Source organism: Grammomys surdaster, unplaced genomic scaffold (genome assembly GCF_004785775.1).
Source record: "Grammomys surdaster isolate TR1022 unplaced genomic scaffold, NIH_TR_1.0 146, whole genome shotgun sequence".
Lineage (NCBI taxonomy): Eukaryota > Metazoa > Chordata > Mammalia > Rodentia > Muridae > Grammomys > Grammomys surdaster.
In genome coordinates this window covers 9660747-9677745 of record NW_021604604.1, presented here as the reverse complement: position 1 = coordinate 9677745, position 16999 = coordinate 9660747, and the positions used below count along the sequence as shown (strand labels likewise).

Here is a 16999-nt window from a genome sequence, read left to right as displayed (position 1 = left end):
TTTTTTGGTGTGTCTATGTGCATAGAGACATGTGTGTGTCTATCCGTGTACATACACATGTGCCTGAGAGAGAGAGAGAGAGTGTGTGTGTGTGTGTGTGTGTAGACTAACAGCAACTTTAGGTGTTGTTCTTTGGACACAGTCCATGTTTGCTTTTATTTTTATTTTGAGAGAGGGTTACTCACTGGCTTAGAACTGTTAAAGTAGGCAAGGCAAAGGACAGGGAGCCTGAGGCCTAGTGAGCTTGTCTCTACCTCCCCAGTCCTGGGAATAAAGATGGGCATCAACGAGCCCTGCGTTTCATTTTATTTTATTTTGTACTTCATGTGTATGGATGTTTTGTCTGCATGTATGGCTGTGCACTGCATACATGCCTGGTGCTCACAGAGACCATAAGAGGGCATCAGATTCCCTGGATTTGGGGTTACAGATAGATGTGTATCTATAATTGTGTGGGTGCTGAGAATCAAACTCATGTCCTCTAGAAAAGCAGCCAGCTCTCTTAACCACTGAGCAATCTCTCCAGTCCCTTCTTTAAAAACAACAAACAAACAGACAGACAGACAAATCATGGGTTTCAGATACTGGACTCATGCTTGCAAGGGAAGCAATTTACTGACTCAACTACTTCTTCAACCCACAATTAGGCCAATTAGGTGACAAAGATGATCCAATACAGTGAAAGGGAAAACCTGGGCTGGAGTTGGAAAGCATAGGGATCACGTTCATACATTTTAAAGGAGCACTTCACAAACCTGACTGTGTGGATGTCCTGTTAAGGTGATAGTTTTGGAGGGAAGCTTGCAGCTGTATTTCTAATCAGCTCCCAGGAGAGGCCAGGATCCTGGTTGTTTACAAACCACATTTGAATAACAATGGTCTAGGGATCCAGTGTTCAAGTTGGGGGTTGAAAATATTCACTGATAACTAAGACTTGAAACTTAATACTGTTTTGTTGTTGTTGTATGCTTTCTTGAGAAAGGGTCTCGTTATGTATGTCTTGCTGTCCTGGAACTCCCTATGTAGAATAGGATGGCTTGTAACTTATAGAGATTTGTCTGCCTGTCTCTCATGTGCTGGGATTAAAGGTATGTGCCACCATGCCTGGCTTTAATATTGTCTTAAAGAGAGGTGAGTCTTTCAGGTTTAGATCGTCTTTGTAAGTAACTGGAAAGGCTGAGTTCTGTTAGCTAGCCTACAGAGTCTCTCTCAGCTATGCCCTTCTCTCTGCCTGGCTTTACCACACTCCTGAGGTTGTCAAAAGCTCTTCAGCAGCAGCTATGAAGTTCAGTGATATTTAACAGCCTTGATATTTTTTTTTTTTTTTTTTAGTTTTTCAAGACAGGGTTTCTCTGTGTAGCCCTGGCTGTCCTGGAACTCACTCTGTAGATCAGACCAGCCTCGAACTCTCGAACTCAGAAATCTGCCTGCCTCTGCCTCCCAAGTGCTGGGATTAAAGGCGCGCGCCACCACCGTCCAACTAACAGCCTTGATTTTTAAAAGTTCATATTTCCTCCACCCCTCAGCTCAGAATTGTTCTTGACATGTAATGGACAGGAAGTTCTAAGTCTGCAGCTGGTCTAGGGAAGTTTCCTCTCTTCCTACCAGACTAACCACTCTGTTACCAAAATTAAAGAGTCAGTACTGTTTTGTTACGACCACTGTTTCTACTGGAATGTATTTCTCTGAAACAGAACAACTGACTTAAAAAGTGCTGCGTAGTGAGAGTCCAACACCTGTAACTTTTAATGTAGACATTTATATGAAAATGTAATAACTGGATCAAAAGGCACTGGGGAATTTCTAGAACGAAAGAGGAAGTAGTGGGATAAAGGAAAACAATCTAATCAATCCATGTAAATGTTAAACCAAGCTGGGCAGTGCTTTAAAAATGACTTGAATTCTATTATTCGTAACTGACTCTTAAGAAGGAAGGCTCACCGCTGTGCTGCCAGCTGGCAGTTTTGCTGGCTGCTCTTTATAAGGCATCTTCTTGACTTCAAAGGACACCAGGGACGCAAGAGCATAAGGATCGTTCTTTCTCTGAAAATAGAATTACTTACTTAAATGTATGTCCTTGAAAATGAAATTTTCTATGGCTATACACTCGGTTATTTTCAGTATTTTCTATGTCCAATGCAACATTTCCTCCTTTTATTCTGTTTTCCTTTTATGTTAACCATCCATCTATCTTTCCCTCTATATGTCCATCCATCCATCTGTCCATCCATCCATCCATCCATCCATCCATCCATTCATCCATCCACATAAAATAAATATAGTATATAATTTTTATGTAATGTATATTACATATATGTATATATACATATACACATATACACATACACATAGACACACAAACACACACACACACACACACACACATACAGAGATTTAAGGCATGTGCTACCATGCCCAGTTAGGATATATTGTTTTAGTAAAATATTTGTGCCTAAGTTTAAGAGGAACCCTGCTCCAGGAAATTTAGGCTCCAGAAAGAAATAAGCTCAAGGATTCTCTGGAGTTATTGCTGGCGAAGGGGAGAGGGATCCTCAGAGATTACAGATGCATGTTATCCAAAAGAGGAAAGTGTTTTAGAGAAGACCCTGGTGACAGCTTAGAAAGAAATGTTTCATATTTTATTCACACAGACAATGACCCAGAGCAGGTATATAATTTATGTGGATGGATGAATTGATGCTCAGCCTCAGAGCTGCTGAAGCTATAGGTGCCTGGAGGCCTTCCTGTGCACTTGAAGGTGTTCAGTAGTCTCTGCCTTCTCTCTACTAGATATTCCAGTTGTAGGGATTGGAATGCTCCTGAGAGCTAATGGCCAAGATTTCAGAACCTTTGAGGTCAGCTGTTAAATCACAGCAGCATAAACAAACCAACCTACTAACCAATAAACAAATAAAGTGAGACACGAGCTGGGAGGGGCCTGTGTTGGGAAGATTTCTGGGCGAGTTGAAGGGAAGTAGGGGGTAGATATGATCAAGATACAATGTACACATGTACAAAAAATTCAAAATAAAGAAAATGTTATTAAAGTTAAATTATACAAAATAATTTGTTTATAAAATATGACAGTCAAGACTGAATTCTGTATAATTATACTTTATTATTACCAATGCTCCTAATATTACTTATACCTACTTCATCTTTATATTTTCCAGTTACCAATGCTCCACTGCTGATATCTGCTTACTCTATAAAGGAGGACACCATACAGTGATGTGCACTCGGGCATCTCTTCCCAGAGTCCATATTTCTAACCTGGTGCTGGCACATTAAAACCAACCATGGTAGGGACATCTATACTGTGGAAAATGGCAGAACCATGGGGCCCTTTGATCCCAGACATCAGTGGTCCAGTGCATCAAGTTACCAGCACATCCCCTCCGATAATCCAGTCTTTTGGAACCAGTCTAACATTTGGATAGTAAAAATTTTGTTCAAACATTTTTTTACAAGTTAAGTTTTCCCTATGACTGAATTTTTCTGCCCCTAATAAACCCTACTTTTTGTACACGATAAGCACAGGCCATAAAATGTACCTTTTATGTATTTAAAGTAACTCTATCTTTGCCTTTTTCTAATTGTCCAAGGGTAAATAACTCTATCCATCTGAAAAAAAGATTTGTTTAGGGTGCCATTCTTTAATGACCTATCCTGGGGTATCATTTCCATTTTAACTGAAAGCTGGATTTTTATGCATGTGTTGATACTGTCTATAAAATGTGGAAATATTTGCTAGTACTTGATGATTTCAATCTCCTTTACTCACAAAAGAAGTGCTCCAGTAATGAGATTCTATGACTTTATTTTGGTTTGAGACTGAATCTCACTCTGAAGTCAAAGCTTACCTGGAACTCATGCTGTAGCCTAGGTTAGCCTCAAACTGATGTTAATCCTACTAATTCAGCCTCAGGCATGAGCCACCACACAGGCTAGTAATAAGATTCTATGTGGAAGAATTGTCACCCCATATGCACTGATGTCCTCGCCTCTAAACCTTTGTTTCAGTCAGGGTTCCTATTGCCAGGAAAACACATCATAACCAAAAGCAACCCAGGAAGGAAAGGGTTTATTTTATCTTATAACTTGAAGGTCACACTCCATCATGGAGTGAAGACAGGACAGAAACTCAAGGCAGGAACCTGGATGTCAGAAGCAAAGCAAAAGCCTTAAAAGAACAGTGCTTACTGGCTAACACCTCATCTCTTGTTCAGATTGCTTTCTTATATAACTCAGGACTACCTGGGAGGTCAGGGAGGCACTACCCACAGTTAGCTGGGCCCACCCACAATAATCATTAATTAAGAAAATGTCTCCACAGACTCACCTACAGGCAATCTGACAGAACATTTTTTTTCAATGGAGGTCCCCCCTCTTAGATAATTCTAGCAGTTTACATATTGGCAAAAATCCAACCAGGACAGCTTTCAATGAAGCTGACTTCAGAGCTGGGGGATGGGGTGGAGTGTTGGTATAGGTTCTAGTCTGACTCCTCTGTTAACTGTTGTTTAAACAGCCCCTTAGTCACTAGTGATTTCCTTCAGACACACTGTGCCTTCTTTTTCTTCTCTTCCAACTCTCAGATAAGAAGTAATAGCGAACAGGCACACTAACTCTGGCTGTCCTATGCTATGCAAGATGCAAGTGGCAAGGTCATCTTCTGGGTTCTTCAATTGAAACACTGTGTAGTCACTTGGGAAAGTTTTGACTTCAGGAACACCAGTGTTATCTATTAAAAGGGAAGTATGATTTGAAATGGCCAATTATCATTTTTAAATTTGTGCCATTTGAGCCAGTTTTTATTGTGGCTCAGCCTTTAAAGAAATTAGCATTCACATATGCATGTCAGAAAAGTAATTAACCGATAAAAGTCTAGAGTGGCAAGTTATCATAAAGACTCATAATCACATTTTCTAAATTATGCAGGGAAAATAAAATTTTTATTGAAATTGCCTTTTTGAGATTTTCTCATGTTTCTCTCTTATCTAAAGTTTTACAGTTTTGAAAGACTTTTTAAGAAACCATCTGACATTTTAATGTAAAATTTTATTCTTAAAAATTTCCTCCCAAGGCAAGGGAATGAATAGGCTGAGTTAATTATGCAAAGATCTGTGTGTGGTATTTCTGTGAGATAAGTTGTACATGTGTAAAATGTTTTGCAAAGTCCTCTGATGTACATGCTGGCTTGTGTATTTCAACTATAAAGTAGAAAGAAATTTGCCTAATGTCCTTAAGGCAATAGAAAACATGTGATTGTCTTTGACCAGAGTTACCTGCCTCAAGCGAGGTGTGACCAATGTCATATGGTACATTCGTAGTCTCTTTTGCTGAGGAAATGAAAACGAGCACCATCCTTGCTGGTTCTGAATCTAAAGTTTATTACTATCACAGTTCTGTTAAGCACTACAACCCAAGAATTATCTTTTATTTATCATAGGTATGGGGGTGGCATGCCTGTAACCCCAGTCTCAAGAAGCAGGGGCAGGAGGATTGTGAGTTAGAGGCCAGCCTGGGCTGTGAGCTCTTGTCTCAAGCTAGCCAAGGTCTTCCTTCCTAGATTCTGAAATATCTAGATCCACTAACACAGTAGAAAGGCTCTGTATGTCTTGGGGGCAGGGAAATCTCTATATCGTGGTTACTATAGAATCACCTACACTACTGGGGTTGCCTGTTAGCAGTCTGTGTCATGTGATTATGACCTGAAATCTCTAGTGGGTGAGTATCATGTGGTGATCTTGGTTTAGCACTCCAACCTAGTGATGTACGATGGGCTAAAGCTTCCAGACTCCTCCTCTTACCAGCTATGTGACCCTGGAAAGGCTACTTAACCTCTGTGTGTCTGTTTGATCCCCTGCAAACCATAGTTGATAATAACCATATGTATCCCACAGGTTTGCTTTAACAATTAAGTAATTCACACAAGCACATTTATCCTTGTGCCTAGCTGCATGGTCATCATTCAATAGGAACCTGGCTCTTTGTGGACAGGCAGACCTCTCTGGAAAGGCTGGCTGTTCCTTAATGTTTAGAGAGAGCCATTCTGACATAGTCTGTTCTGAGTCAACCGAAGTATCAACACAATACAAAAGGAGGCCATTAATAAAGCACACAGAGTTATTGCTGACTTCAGCTAAGTAGAATAAACATCATAAGTAACTTATTAGGAGAGGTTCCATATGAGGTGCCCCATATATCACTGAATTTTCAGGAAAGAAAGGAGACTTTTGTTCAATCCTTTCATCTCACGCAGGAGGGAATTCAGACCCACGAAAGTTCATTTGAATGCAGCCAGTTCAGCACAGATTTGAGCTGGGGCCTCCTGACCCCATAGCCCTGAAGACTGACTACAGATACTAGCTTAAGTGAGGAACATCAATCCTAGAATTGTTTTTAAGGTGTGGATTTGGATTTTTATGGAGCATTTGGCTCATAGGTAGTTTTCAGACATGAATCTGTCTATGAACTCCATGAACATGCTTCCCCACATGTTCTCATAGATACTTTGGCTGATGTTTACCAAGAGTGAAAAAAGAATTCTCCATTGGCTTGCCTCTAATTACAACTTCTGCCCAAGATTAGTAATTATATATCTGAGAGTTGATGGGAAAGGATTGAATGAGAAGAAAAAAAGAAAAATCAGAATAAAAGTCTTAAACCCTAATTAATTAATTCCCAAACACCAAGGTTTAAAAAGGTGTTTTAAAAAGCGCATTAGCTAGATTTACACAGTAGCAAAATGGACTAGCAACAGTTGCTAGGAGGGAGGAGGTAACACTGCAGATTGTAGTGGACTGAGCATCCTCCCTCTGAGTCCATGACCCCATGGACTCTCCCGATATGACCTGACTTAGAATAAAGATTTCTGTGGACTCTAGGCCAAGTTTGAGAGGGCATTATATCACTTCAGGTGGGCTACAAATCAAAGGATAGTGTCCTTAAAGAGACAGAGAAGAGGGCCAAGATGGTTCAGGTGGCACAATGCCTGCCTTGTTAGCTTGAGGACCTGAGTTCAGACCCCAGCATCTATGTTAAATAAGTGAGTGTGATTGTGCATGTCTATAATCCTAGCCCTGTGGAATGGGTGGAGGTAGAGACAGGTAGAGTCTCTGAGCTTGTTGGCCTATAGGCTAGTCCATCAGTCAGTTCTGGGTTCATGGTCTGCAGGCTAGCCCATCATGAGGACTGAAAGGTAAAGAGAAGAGGCATAATGGAAGACACTTGACCTCTACCTCTGGCCTGCATATGCATGTGCACACACATGCAAATGCACGTGCATGTACACACAGACAGACCTTTATATACACTACTGTATAATTCACAAAAGACAGAGAAAGAAGACACGAGACATGGACAAGGTGATATAGCAACTGAAGTGATGGTATGCCTACATGTGTGAGTGTTACGTGGTATGCATGTAGTATGTTGTGTAGTGTTATGTATGTGTGTGTGGTATATGGTATGCAGCAGTGTGTGTGTTTGTGTGTGTGGTGTGTATACTATGCAGTGCTGGTGATGGTATGTGTATGTGTGTGTGTGCAGGGTGTGGTATGTAGTGTGTGGTAGGTAGTGTGGTGTATGTGTGTGGTGTATGGTATGTGGTGGTGTGTGTGTTTGTGTGTGTGGTGTATATGGATGGTATGTAGTATATATGGTATGTGTTGGTGGTGTGTGTATGTGTGGTGTGGTATGAAATGTGTATGTGGTGTGTGGTGTGGTGTGTCAGTCTGTATGTGTGGTGTATATGTGTATGATGTGTGTGTACGATATGTAGTATGGTGGTGTGTGAGTGTATTGTGTGTGTGGTGTGCCTGGGTTAGTGTGTGTATATGTGTGTGTATGTTGATATGTATGTGTTGTGGGCGTGTGGTAGGGTGTGTGTGTGTGTTGCTCGAGATTGAACCCACATTCTTGTTTATACTACACAAATGCTCTATTACTGAGCATACCTTTAGTCTTTGATTTTTTTCAGATAGGACTTTTATTAATTTTTTTGACACAGGCTCTTTGTGATTTGGCTCAGACTGTTCTTTAACTCAGTGCTGGCCTCAAAATACCATCTTCCTGCCTTAGCCTCTGTAGTGCTGGGCAGTGTTGAAGAACACTGGCTTAAACCTGTAAGGCTGAAGTACCTGAGTGATTTAGTCTCTCTGAACTACAGTTGGTTCATGTGTAATATGCTGTTTATAATGGTAGTGACCTTACAAAGATTGGAGGGTTAAATAAGATGCATTGTAAGTGGAAAAAAATCCCTTCTTCTTGTTTGTTTGCTTTATAATAAAAATTAGGGGTTAGTTATCATATTGTTAGTAATGGAAAAGATGAAAATTCAGAGGCCCCAAATTCTACATTAATAGGTAGACAAAAGGATTTTCTTCATCACATGAGGCAGGTAAATCTGCCTAGCTTAGGAGGTAAAATATGAGCAAAATTTGACTGATTTACAATTTCCCCAAACAGTAAGGTCGTAACACAGCAGTATCATTTAACTGAATTTCATTTTCTTGCCATAAGGAGACTTAAATCTTAAATGGAACCATAGTCAGGCTGGGGAGCCAGCTCAAAGGAAACAGCACTTGCTGTGCAAACATGAAAACCCATACTCACTCTACACATCAAAGCCAGGCAGGCCTGGTGGTTATCTGTAATCCCAGGACCTGAGAGCCAGAGTCGGGATCCCCAGAGCCCACTGAGTACCTAAGCTTAGCTGGGCTTCAAGGGCGCTGTGTTCAGCAACAGTTCCTCCCTCAACAAATAAAAGAGGAGCTGGATTGGGAAAGACAGTCCACCTCAACTTGTATGTGCACACACAGATATACATGCACACACAGATACATGTGCACACATGGATACACGTGCATACACAGATACACGTGCTCACACAGATACAGGTGTACACACAGATACACGGGCACACACAGATACACGTGCTCACACAGATACACGTGCACACACAGATACACGTGCTCACACAGATACACATGCTCACAGTACTCTCTCCCTGCCTCAAAGAGCAATGGACTTTCCCGCTGCTCAGTTAGGCAAAGGAGTGAACAATCTTCAAATTCCAAAGGTCCAGATTCCACTGTCATGGTTTTCTGGTTAGACCTGCACTGTATGGCTGCTGTCTAAGAGGAACTTTGAGGGTAATCTTGCTATTTCTTTCTATTTGGTTCTGTTTGTTCAGCTTCCTAGATGCAGGATTGGATCTCCACTTTCCATTCCCCAGCCATCCAACAGTGAACCAGGGCTTTCTTTCCTCTTACTCTCAGGGACTCGGGAGTGTTAAGCGTTTCTTTTCCCTTGCTGGAAGAGGCGACCAGGAAGTGAAATCAGAAGATTGTTTTAGACAGTTTCCCTTAGATGGCGGCAGTACCACACAGGCTCCAGCCAGGCAAACATCTCAGTGGAGTTTGCAGGCTTTTGAACTTGAAGATTGCTTGCTGCTTTGCCTAGCTGTAGCAGGGAAGTCCACTGAGCTTTGATGTGTGGAAAGAGTGATGTGTGTGTGTGTGTGTGTGTGTGTGTGTGTATCTGTGTTTGCACTTAGGTGGAATGTCTTCACTAATTGCTCTTGGCTCATCTCTTCTACAGAAATTTCCTTTGAAAATACTTGAATTCTTAAATTTTAAAGATTAAAATCCTTAAATTTGAAACTTGAAAAATTCCAAAATAAAAAATGAAAAATCAGAGCTAGGGAGATGGCTCTGTCAGTAACCTGTTTGCTGAACAAGCATGAGAACCTGAGCCTGGATCCCCCAGCACATACGTAAAAAGCCATATATAGTAGTGCATGTCTCCCATGCCATGCTGGCAGCAGCGAAGGGCTGTGGGGAGAGGTGGCTAGCCGGCTTAGTGAGCTCCAGGTTCAGTGACAGACTGTCTCAGAAAGTACAGTGGAGGATGATGGAAGAAGACACCCAATATTGACCTCTGGCCTCCCGATAGTATGTGCACACACATGCACAACAACATTAATAACACATATGCACACACTCACACACACACACACACACACACATACACATGTGCAAATGAAAATTCTTACACAGGAGCTTGGTGCTGAGCTCTTGTGGGGAGGTTCTGAGTGAGTGTTGTGTGAGGTATTGGTCAGTGGGTCAGTGGGTCAGTGGGTCAGTGGGTCAGTGGGTCAGTGGGTCAGTGACATTGTTACCTGGAGGAATGTGTGGGCCCACAATCTTGATCTGACCTTCAGGACTGCGCTTTCTCCTCCTCCCAGGTGACCCACTGCACAAGAGATTTGCAAGCAGTCAATGTTGGTACAGTTCTGCAAAATGCAGAGGCAGAGCATTAGTGTCTTGGATGGCAGTAAAGAGTCAATGCTGACATTACTTTCTTCCCTCAGAAGACATCGCCTTGCCTGCAACTCTAAATTGGTCCATGAAATCTATGGAAAGAATAAATTCATTGAGATAACTGAGACAAAAAACAGTTAGCAATGGCGCAATATTGAATTTCCTTGTAATAGGTAAAAGTGAATCATAAAATACAGTTAAAGATCCTCCACTCTAAGGATTCCATCTTTCTGTAGCAGCCAGTGAACGCTCTCAGGACTTGGGAAGACATTTCTCAGAGATGACAGAGACACCAGGAAAACATGGAAGACTTTGCAGAGGAAGCCTTGAGTCCACATCTCCCCAAAGGCTCAGTTACTGTCTCATTGACAAGCATTTGTTTCCCAACACTCTCTCTTCTGTCCAATCCATTTCCTGGTCATAGAGCTAACTCTCACAAGTTCCATTCATTAATCTGTTGGTAAACCTGCCATTTACCCATCTTACAAGGGATCTCCTGGTTCCCACAGGCTCACGTGTTTGAACACTTCCATTCCAGCAGGTGGTGCTGTCTGGGGAGGCTGGAGAACCTTTATCTTGTAGGACTTGGTTGGGATGCGATCACTAGTGGAGTATTTTCAAGGTTATGCCTCTGGTTTCAACCTGCATTGTCTACTTTATGACTGTATATGTACGTGGACTTGCTTCTGTGCACTCCCTCCACAACCCAGAAAGAGTGTCTCCTAGTACTCTGCTTTCCACACCATGACATGCAGAAGCCCCTCTGAAACGGTCCACAAATAAACTTGTCCTCCTTTAGATTGCTTTGTAAGGTGTTTTGATCACAGCATTGGCAAAGATGAATAATATGCTGAGTGTGGGAATACTATGGGTATGCACAGTTTTTCACGAGTCATGTGTAGAATGATGCCTCTTTGATTGTACTGGAGATATGATTGAAGAATCAAAGAAGGATCCGTGAAAAAGTGGAGTCTATTACAGAGGAGAGCAGGAGGCTGGAGATGGAATTTCCAAATACAGAGTGCAAAGAGGTCCAACAAGCCCCTAAGGTGGGTTAAGCAAAGGTAGGAAGACAGCTTTGGGGGTGGGGGAGAAGGACATATGGGGAAAGCAAGGGTGATGGGGAGCTGTGATAGTTCTGGGAGGTGCTCAATAGCATCAAATGCAGAAAAGAAATCCATGGTTGTTGCAAGTTGAGTAACTAAGGAAATCAGAGAAAAGTTTGGAGAGGAGGAGAGGGAGGTGACTATTGCTGGTATCAGGAACCACTTGGCAGATTGTCCTTGAACCCAGTGACTCCACTCACAGGCGACAGGGACCCATGCATGTGTTACCATGGCAACTGCCATACATTTCCAGAATCCTCTTGGCTCAACTCCCAACTTTACCTGCGACCCAATAAAAGGCAGACTCCCTGACTTCCACCCTCTTTTCCCTGTTTCCCCTTTGTCTTCCTCGACACCTTTGCCTTCTTCCCCTACAATAAATCTCCCACATGGAACTATATTGGCCTGGTGTGATCTGTCAGGACAGAAGCCTCAATTCTAACACAACAACCATGACAGAAGCAGCAGGAGCCCGAAGGCGGGGGAGGCCAAGATGGCTGTGATTGGGACAATAATTAAGTTACCATGTTGAAGATAAAGAGATTTTTAAAAAATGCAAACTGGAAATTGTGATCCCAACACAGGATGTTGGCATTTTGCACTTACAAATTCCTAATCAGGAATGGGCTTAAGTGCTTTGTTTTAACCAAACAAAAACCGTAGGAGGTCTTCTTTAGCTTTTGATTTTAGAATAAACTTTGCATAATCACTCTCTCCCCAGAGTTGTCTTGATTCAAGGACCTGGGTGGGTGTTGCATGGTTTGTAGTTTTTGAACCAATAAGAGGGAAGGAGAATGTAACATGAGTTTGAAATCAGATACATGTACTAATGACTGTCTTGGCAATCATTTGCAAGTAAAATGTTCCTATGATATTTAGAAGTTGAAATTTATGGTAAAATATTTAATGAGAAATAGCAGAAGGGAAGAAATTGGACCTGCAACACAAATGCATGGAAATTTTAAGAGAATTCCATTTATATATCTCTACGGCTCTTGTACTCAAGATTCATACACAAAGTAGATATTTATAGACAGAGGAATTTGAACCTTGTTTTTACAAACGTTTACTTTTGCAGAAGTCTGGGTATTGGTTTTCCAATGGGCTCTTCTCATCTCTACTGTACATAATAGGATTCTATGAGCTTTCATTAGTGACAGCATAAAGCTTTATTAATTAAGTCTAAAAAGGACAATATGTGGATTGCCTAACCTAACATTTTAAAGCCATTGTAGTCTTACACATGTACAGGCCCTTGAGTAATAATCTGCTGAGTATTGTAAGCTTTGCTCCTGTATCTCCAGTGCTTTTTTCCTTAAGAAGAAATGAAGAAATGGATATCATATAATTGTGTGTGTGTGTGTGTATACAAGCACTTGAATATGTGTGTGCATATGCACGTGTACACTAGAGGTCACCTCAGGTGTTGTTCCTTAGGCACTGCCCACCTTCTAGGTTGAGACAATGTCTCTCATTGACCTGAAACTTACCAAGATGCTAGGCTGGGCAGTGATCCTGGGACATCTAACTTGTCTGTCTCCTCAATTTTGGGATCAATACACACCACTGTACTTGATTATTTTATATGAGTTCTGAGGATCAAACTCAGGGCCTAACACTTGCCAAGAAACCACTTTTCAGGGTGAGCCATCTGCCCAGCTCTAAGCCATAATTACAAAAGCCTCTCTTGTCATTTCAGGAGTCCAGGCCAGTTGGGCAGTCATGGCTACCATCTACCCACAGAACTGACCATCTCAAACTGCAACTCTACTTCCTGAAGCCATTGTCTCATTGATATGCAGCTTTCCATTGTGTCTGTGTTACCCTATCATCCTCTGTGGAAGCTCTTGACTACTATTAGGGTACCCACGTGGTGGGTGACATGTTCTGGAATGTTAGTGCTGTGACTGGGAATGCCATAGTCCTACTTTATTGGACTGAAATAAGTAGTTATAATCATCAAGCTTTTAAATATTACTTTCTGTGCCTTTAAAATTAACTCAGGGTCAATACAGAACTATAGGAACAGAAAAGAAGTCAATTCAGGACTTTTCCCATTTCCCCACTTGCTGTCCCATTTGTCTTTTTCAGAACTCACATGTGTCTCTGTCTCAGCTGACCACCAAGACTGTGGCCCCCGGAGGAACTGGTCAGGATTCAGAACTCAGGAAAAAACAGAGTCTGCAGTGCAGACAAGGATGTTCACCTGGGCCTTAACACTCTGTACCCAAAAGTATGTGCGTCTTTTTCGTAAAGCAAATAACCTAACGGTACAGTTGGTTTTCCATACCCTAGCTTGTGCCCCTATTGTACCCTAGTCTAGCCTCTTTGGTTGAAACCTTCTGTTCTCTCTCTCTCTCTCTCTCTCTCTCTCTCTCTCTCTCTCTGTCTCCTCCCCAATACTCAATCCATTCCTCAATTTATCTAACGTGCTTGAGGGGACTGGATGTTCTTTGCATGCAGTCGACTCTTCACTCTGGCTAGAAGCTATAAATGTATCTTTTAGTCTCCTGATATAATTGTTGTCTCACAGGCTTACTGCCTCTGGTCTGCCAACCTAGGCCTAGTCCTGGAAGCTTCTAGCCTCAGCACAATCTTATTTTATCTAAGCCTAGAATGTTTTCAGTCTCTGAGACTTACTGCTGACTACTCTCACCCTTTCTTGTTCTTTCTGATATCTATCTGGCTAGTTCAACTCAGAGGTTCTGCTCAAAACTCCTCTCCAAACTGACTGATTCAACCTGCCTTCTCTTTCTCGGCCTCTCCTGAATTGCAATCTGTTCCAAACTTCTGGCTCCTTCCTAGTCTTTGCCTCATTTGAATGCGGGCCAGAGGGGAGGAGCAGGAGCTGGGGGAACAGCATTCTAAGGGCATTTGAGATATGTCTCCAAAAGTATCAGCCGTAGTTTAGTGAATTTGTACCTGAGTAATTTGTTCACACGGTGACTGAGCATATGAGTCAGGTGCCGAGCTGCACCCAGGGGAGGCAATTCAGGGAAGAGCACATGTATTCTCATCTGTGGATTTTAGACAGGTAGGGAAACAGCCCTGAGAGTCAGCACACTGTCGTGCTCAGGGGAGTCCTGTAGTCATTCTGTATTTCTGGGTGAAGGACAGCAGCATCAGTTGTAGGGTTTTCCTGGCTTCTTGCCTGGTCAGTGTAGTGACTTCTGCTCCTGTGGAAACAGCTGTAGAACTCTCTTTGGTGCAGTTTCTATCTTTACCATCCTTTTCCCATATTTTCCTTGTTCCTGAAGCTTCCTGATGAAGACCTCTCTGTCTGTCTGTCTGTCTGTACCTCTCTGTCTCTCTCTGTCTCTCTCTCTCTCTGTCTCTCTCTCTGTCTCTCTCTCTTCTCTTTCTGTTTGTGACTTTGGATAGGAAACTCTTAGTCTTAGGTTGTAGCTTCAATTGGAATCAGCACAGGATAATGAACATCAGGTTGGGCTTCTTCAGGGCAGCTGTGGGGAAGTAAGCCTCTGCTTTATCCGAGGCACAGTCCCTACTCTGAGTATGCTTGAAAAGAGGATGAGATTTCTGGTGGACTCTGACTTCTGCAGAATTCAAGAATGTATCTATTGCTGACTTGTTTTTAGGGATCTAGTCTGTGAACTCTTGTGAGGTGATATGAGCAGGACCCACACTGGGGTGCATAAGGGCCTTGCATTAAAAATGCTGACTCATGCTGACAGTTCTGCAAAGTCCTGACTAAGATCAGGCTAGTTTCCCCAGAGTCTGTCTGTACCAAGACCTCTGTGTTTCAGTCCAGAAAATTTGAATTCACTATTTCTTTTTCTAGAAGATTTTATTATATGTTGACTAGTACATACAGATACAAAGCAACAGATTTCTTAATAAAAAAACAATGCTGGACTTTGTTCGAATCTTTTGCTACTCATGGTTTTGTTTTTAAGTTGATGCATATTCCTTAATGGCTCTCCCTATGACTTCTCATGCATGCAGATAGCTCACTTTGGTCTCCTCTGCCTACCAGCTCCCCTCCTCCTCCACTATCCCATGCTTAGTCCATCACCCTTTTCAGTAGTTCTTCACTTCTTTGATTTCAGGTCTTCACGTAGCCTAGGCTGGCCTTGTACTTGCTATGTAGCCAAAGATAACCTAGAACTCCTGATCTCTCTGCCTCTATCTCCCAAGTGTTGGAATTATAAGTGTGTATCATCAAATTCCCTAGGTGTTTGCTGGCTTGCTAAGATGATGATGGGATTTCTGGTGAGCTTTGATTGATTTATTTATTTTTATATTCTATATATCACATATGAAAAGAAAAAGATGAAATTCTTGCTTTCTGTAGAGGTTGTTTTGCTTAATATGATGTCCTTTAGTTCCATTGATTCTTCCTGTAAATGACTTGATTTCATTCTTCAGGGCGCTACAGTGTTCCATTGCCTGTGCTTATCACCTTCCCCTTATCCATTCATGTGTTGACAAGCACCTAGGCTGATTCTGTAGCTTGGTTCTTGTAAGTAGTGCCTCAACAAACTGGGAGGTGCATAGGACTGTGAGCTGACTTTGTTTTCTTGAACACACAGTTCTTGCCTCTTTTGAACAAGCCAAGCCCCATGAGATTCACGGATAGGTGTAACACTATAAAGACACACTGGGTAGATGGGGCTCTTGGTACTCATTCCAGCTGCACGGACTGTTAGCCTCTGAAGCGGTTTTACAGTCAGCCTCCAAATCCAGCGATGATGTTATCCCTTGGCAACAAGGACCCTCGAGTGTCGGTCGCTATGGTAACCACCACACACTCCCAGTGTATACCTCACCAGTGTGCTCCATTAACTAGCATCTACATCATAGCCCAAATAAAAGACAGAGCCACAACTCCTTGCCCTCTTTTCCTCTTTTTCTTCTAGTCCTTACCTCTCCTCCATGCAATGAAAAAATCTCTTCTCATGGGATTGTGCTGGCCTGGCGTGATCTGTCTGAAAATGAACCACCTTCTAACTAACACATATCAGTGCCTCTGGGTAAGCTAACAACCGAACCTATATGACTTAAAATTGAATTTTAAAATTAATCTCCAAGATAATGGAGTTCATTAGGACATCATATATGAATATTATTATTCCTGCCCATCCTCCTGTCTTTTTCTTTCATGTTCTTGAATGGATTCCCTGCCACACTTTATTTTCATCTCTACTTCTCTGAAGTGGCCTTAATGGTATATTTAGAGAAATATAAAGGTTATATTACAAACACTCCTTAAGTCTTTTACAAAAGTCTTTTACACTTTCACTTGCCACAATACACGCTGCTCTAAACTCTCAGGTGTATCTGAGCACTGAAGGAGGCTGAAAGCAAGCTTGACCCCTTGTATTCAGAAATTCTATCTAATCCAAAGCTTTCCTTCAGTCCTGTGTATGTGACAATAACTTACCAGTATTTTTGCAGGGCTCTGTCTGTGGAGCTGGACCACCGGCACATCCCTCTTCCTGACAAGATGGGGAATTGTAGCATTTTTTAAGAAGGCACTGAGCTCAGGGGTATCCTCTGGGGAGGCAGCAGGCTGCAGAGAGAAAGTAGGAGTTATTCACAGATTTT

The 16999-nt window shown here is 42.0% G+C and overlaps 1 protein-coding gene across 1 annotated transcript in view; it reads right to left on the bottom strand.

The window, feature by feature from the left end:
- Window positions 1-16999, bottom strand: part of Itga8 (integrin subunit alpha 8) — a 178437-nt gene that overhangs the window by 11413 nt on the left and 150025 nt on the right. Inside the window, exons 26-28 of the mRNA XM_028764938.1 lie at window positions 16836-16964; window positions 10187-10300; window positions 1942-2043 (exon numbers count right to left, since the gene is read on the bottom strand). Of these exons, the coding sequence (XP_028620771.1) occupies window positions 1942-2043; window positions 10187-10300; window positions 16836-16964 (345 nt within the window). The remainder of the gene's footprint in view (window positions 1-1941; window positions 2044-10186; window positions 10301-16835; window positions 16965-16999) is intronic.